The following is a 5,000-nucleotide window of genomic DNA, read 5'->3' as shown; positions in this document are numbered from 1 at the left end:
GTGTTCCCCAGGGTTCTGTGTCTTATGTTCTGTGTTCCCCATGGTTCTGTGTCCTACGTTCTGTGTTCCCCAGGGTTCTGTGTCTTACGTTCTGTGTTCCCCATGGTTCTGTGTCCTACGTTCTGTGTTCCCCAGGGTTCTGTGTCTTACGTTCCGTGTTCCCCAGGGTTCTGTGTCCTACGTTCTGTGTTCCCCAGGGTTCTGTGTCTTACGTTCTGTGTTCCCAGGGTTTCTGTGTCTTACGTTCCGTGTTCCCCAGGGTTCTGTGTCCTACGTTCTGTGTTCCCCAGGGTTCTGTGTCTTACGTTCTGTGTTCCCCAGGGTTCTGTGTCTTACGTTCTGTGTTCCCCAGGCCTGCAGTACCATGTGTTCTGTGTTCCCCAGGGTTCTGTGTCTTACGTTCTGTGTTCCCCAGGGCCTGCAGTACCATGTATTCTGTGTTCCCCAGGGTTCTGCGTCTTACGTTCTGTGTTCCCCAGGGCCTGCAGTACTTCAACGCGCGGCTGCGTGTGGCCGAGCGGCGGCAGCAGCAGATCGCGGCCCTGCGGTCCCGGAGGGAGAGGCTCAGGGCCGAGCTGACGGAGGCCAAGGGCCTGCTGATGGTGGCCCCCGGGAGGCGGAGCCCCGACTGTGAGTAGACCAATCACAGCAGGGACAGGGGCTTGAAGACCAATCAGAACAGAGACCCGGGCTGTAGGGACCAATCACAACAGAGACCCATTCCGTTAGGACCAATCAAATGAGAGACACAGGATGTAAGAACCAATCAGAACAGAGACACAGTCTGTTAGAACCAATCACATGAGAGACACAGGCTGTTAGGGACCGGTCAAAACAGAGACACCGGCTGTAAGAACCAATCAGAACTGAGACCCAGAGTGCTAGAGCTATCAGCCACCCAGCTATCCTCTTTAATAGGAAACGGCCCCTGGTATCAGGTTTCACCGGTCCGGGGACACGGATTAGACCAACGAGGAAACCAATGTCCGCTCTGAAATGTTACTTCCTTCAACCTCAAGGCCTTAAACGATCGTCTTTCAGAGGCCACTGGCTGTGATGGGATGAACCATTACAGCCATCACATACCTGTTACACATACCAGTTGGTATAGTCCAATCGGCTGGTGGGCCCATCCATCCAACCATTATACCGGTTGGTGCAGTCCACTGAGTCGACTGGAGGGCTGATCTACCCATCATGCATCTGGGTGTACAGTCCCACTTGTGATGTCACTGGAGGGGAGGTGTTTAAACGGCTGGCTGTGTCTGAACACCGTCACACCTGGTGGAGGAACAGCCCTTGAACCCCTCCTTCCTAGGTGTTTGTATTTTCAGGCTCCACAGACCGCGAGACGCCCGGCTCTCTGCTGAGTCACTGGGCCGCAGTACCGCTCCACTGAGCTGACCTACATACACAGCTCCCATGATGCTCCCTGGCAGGCCTTAGCTTGTGCTGCCCGCAGACACTCAGAGCAGAGAGGTGGAGGTCTGGGAGGGGTCCTCAGCTCCACCTCCCTGCTCTAGGGGCCTCGTTAGGCCTGGGTGGAGGCCTGAGCTCCACCAACTCTCTGAGACCAACACTGGGGTCAGGGGTCACATGGCTCTCAGTGGACCAACACTTGAGGTCATTTACAGATGTAGAGAGCTGTGACTCCCTGGTGATCTTCTAAACCCGGCGGGCCTCAGATCAATAAGGCATTACTGCCCTCGGTCTCCCAGAGCCATAAATCACCAGGCTCCTCCCTGGAAGGGGGGGACATTGGAGGGTGATTCTCCCATCAATCACAATCGAGTGTCAGAGCTTCCTAACAGACCATTATAGCAACCCGCTCCAACCCACAGAGGGGAGGCTTCACTGGACCAGTAAGCAGGTGAACCAGTAGCTGTAAAGGGAGAAGCAGTGATTGGTCGAACTTGACCATCAACCGAGACGACATGAGATGACGAACCCACCCGTTAAAGAAGATGTGATTGGTCCACCTTAAGGAGATCTATTTGACTTGCTGATTGATTGATTGATTGGTCGATCCCTACTGAGCTGTGATTGGTCGATCCCTAACGAGGCGTGTGTGTGTGTGTGTATGTGTGTGTGTGCGTGTGTGCAGACGAGGCGAGCAGCACCTGGACCAGGAGTCCCAGGAGTACCTGGAGGTCCTGCTCCGCTCCACGGACGAGCTGGAGGACGTGGTCAACGTCTGCAAGGCCCGGCTCATGATGGAGACATGCTTCGACGTCTCCACGGCAACAGGAGGCGGCGCCGCCCGGCGAGGACTCTGATCGGACGAGGAGGAGGAGACGGGACGTGAGACGAGAGACCACCTTCTCAACCGGTCAGGAGGGGTGGAGTTAAAGAGCTGGTTAACGAGACACTCGTTAGCCAGACGTTAACGGCACACTCGTTAACCAGATATTAACGAGACACTCGTTAACGAGACACTCGTTAACGAGTGTCTCGTTAACCAACACGTCCTTTGACTCGAGTTCAGAACACGTCTCTGACAAACCTTCAGCAGGAGATGGAAGCCCCCCCCCCCCCCTGACCTCATCCTTTATTTTAACCAATGGAAGAGCTACACACAGGCTGCCTGTCTGGGGGTTATACTTTGAGGACCCAGAGAGGGTCTGGACCCGGGTTCTGTCAACACGGACCCTAGGATCACTGAACCCGGGTTCTGTCAACACGGACCCTAGGATCACTGAACCCGGGTTCTGTCAACACGGACCCTAGGATCACTGAACCCGGGTTCTGTCAACACGGACCCTAGGATCACTGAACCCGGGTTCTGTCAACACGGACCCTAGGATCACTGGACCCGGGTTCTGTCAACACGGACCCTAGGATCACTGAACCCGGGTTCTGTCAACACGGACCCTAGGATCACTGAACCGGGTTCTGTCAACACGGACCCTAGGATCACTGGACCCGGGTTCTGTCAACACGGACCCTAGGATCACTGAACCCGGGTTCTGTCAACACGGACCCTAGGATCACTGGACCCGGGTTCTGTCAACACAGGACCCTAGGATCACTGAACCCGGGTTCTGTCAACACGGACCCTAGGATCACTGAACCCGGGTTCTGTCAACACGGACCCTAGGATCACTGAACCCGGGTTCTGTCAACACGGACCCTAGGATCACTGAACCCGGGTTCTGTCAACACGGACCCTAGGATCACTGGACCCGGGTTCTGTCAACACGGACCCTAGGATCACTGGACCCGGGTTCTGAGGGGGAACTCTCCGGTACATCAGCCTCTTTTAATTTAGGACCGTGCCTTTTTACTTTACAGAGGAACTCTCGGAGTCCCTAACTCTCTGGAGACCACCGTTAGTTTTACATAACAGGAACGTTTATGAAAGTTTCTAGAAGCAACGAGATAATAGTGGAAAATAAAATACAGCCAGACAGCAATAATTATTTCGTATTCTAGAGTTATTTTGTGATATCTGTTCTTCATAATGCTAAACCAAACTAACATCTGTCAGGGGATTCCGATTGGTCCAGACTGTGGGGTGGAAGTCAGACAAAAGGTTGTGGGTTCGAAACCCCATCGCCCATAGTCCACCTGCAAGCCTCTGATTTGATGCTTCCAGATCCCTCGCAATCAGGATATCTCTTGACCTTGCCCCAGCCCAAGGTCAGCTGACCTTCAGCTGACCTTGACCCAGCCCAAGGTCAGCTGACCTTTAGACATCAGCTGACCAAGATCAACACCAGATCTGCATCCATTTTAGCTTAATCTCCGACTGTGGGACAGAGAACTCAAACCCGATCCCCACCACCTTGTCTCATACCAAGTGGGAGGGAGGGAGGGAGGGAGGGAGGGAGGGAGGGAGGGAGGAAGGGAGGGAGGGAGGGAGGGAGGGGAGAGAGAGGGGAGGGGAGGGCTCCTACTCACCCGTTGGTACGGTCCAATGGGCGGTCTGGTGGTCTGGAAGGCTGAGCTTTCCCATCATCACAGCAGCGTAGAATCAGGTTCTGGCGTCAGGTTTGTTATGCTTGATCACCGTGGCAACGTCAAAACCATTCTAATTCAGCTGTACTGTAGACTAGCATCCGGAAGGACTAAATTCAACCAATGGGATCACTCTGTGCTTCTACCTGTCTGTCTGTCCTCCTGTCTGTCTGTCCCCGACTGAATCTTATGACACTGCATGAGGGTTCGCTTCTCCTGGAGATTGATATTATCACCACCTTATTTATGTTATTAATATTAATAATTGCTTTATAATTCTTTAATTATTTTTAAAGTATATATTTTTTCTTTAGTTTTGGATTTCTGCGTTTAACCCCCACAGGGGAAATAAGAAGTTTTGCCAAAAATAACGACATGAAAGAAGTTTAATATATTCTACCTTTTTTTATTTGTTTTTTTACTGTACAGTTTTATAACTGGTCCGCAATATGTGTTGGATGGGACCGGATGATATGTGGTAATAAAATAACTGATGACCTTATTAAGACTATTGTTCTGATCAAAGCACCATCTCTCATGGAACACCTGAAGATGTATTTACTCCATCGTGAGAGCAAACAGCTTCAGCTGTTCTGTTAATATGCGATACACAATAATAATAATAATAATAATACACACATGAGCCATTCAACAGAGCAGGTACATCAGCATACTGTTCCCAGCACGTACGTCGACAGCTATAGCATCCACTTACCTCAGACACATCAGAGAGGGTGCGACAGGTTATCAGCCAGCCTGTGCCTGTCTGACGAGGTACGAAGACGTTTGAGTTCCCCAGGTAACCCGGGCTGATCAAGGCCACAGGAGATGCTGTCGTCACCATGGCAACACCAGGAGAGGACACGCTACCCGTCGTTCGTACGAAGAGACTTCTGAGGCGGTTGGTCGCTAAACTCGACGTTTCAGAGACAGGTTACGCTAGGGTTTAAATATAGACGCGAGGTGGAGGGCTGGATGCTGGTGGTACTCAGGTGGTACTCCCTTCAGCCTCCGATTTAGGGGAAGACGTTCCCAATGTCTCC

At 52.2% G+C, this 5,000-nt stretch overlaps 2 protein-coding genes across 2 annotated transcripts in view; one reads left to right on the top strand and one right to left on the bottom strand.

The window, feature by feature from the left end:
* The window catches only part of LOC132450303 (kinesin-like protein KIF26B), a gene marked incomplete at its 5' end in the record, with an annotated part of 17,069 nt that extends 13,981 nt beyond the window's left edge, over positions 1-3,088 (top strand). The window contains 2 exon segments of the mRNA XM_060042384.1: positions 480-630; positions 2,110-3,088. Of these exon segments, the coding sequence (XP_059898367.1) occupies positions 480-630; positions 2,110-2,276 (318 nt within the window).
* Positions 3,089-4,770: 1,682 nt separating this feature from the next.
* LOC132450302 (S-antigen protein-like) overlaps positions 4,771-5,000 on the bottom strand; it is a 2,058-nt gene continuing 1,828 nt past the window's right edge. The window contains exon 3 of the mRNA XM_060042382.1: positions 4,771-4,788. Coding sequence (XP_059898365.1) covers positions 4,771-4,788 — 18 coding nt within the window. The remainder of the gene's footprint in view (positions 4,789-5,000) is intronic.

Source organism: Gadus macrocephalus, chromosome 21 (assembly GCF_031168955.1).
Source record: "Gadus macrocephalus chromosome 21, ASM3116895v1".
Lineage (NCBI taxonomy): Eukaryota > Metazoa > Chordata > Actinopteri > Gadiformes > Gadidae > Gadus > Gadus macrocephalus.
This window is presented reverse-complemented; position numbering and strand designations above follow the sequence as displayed.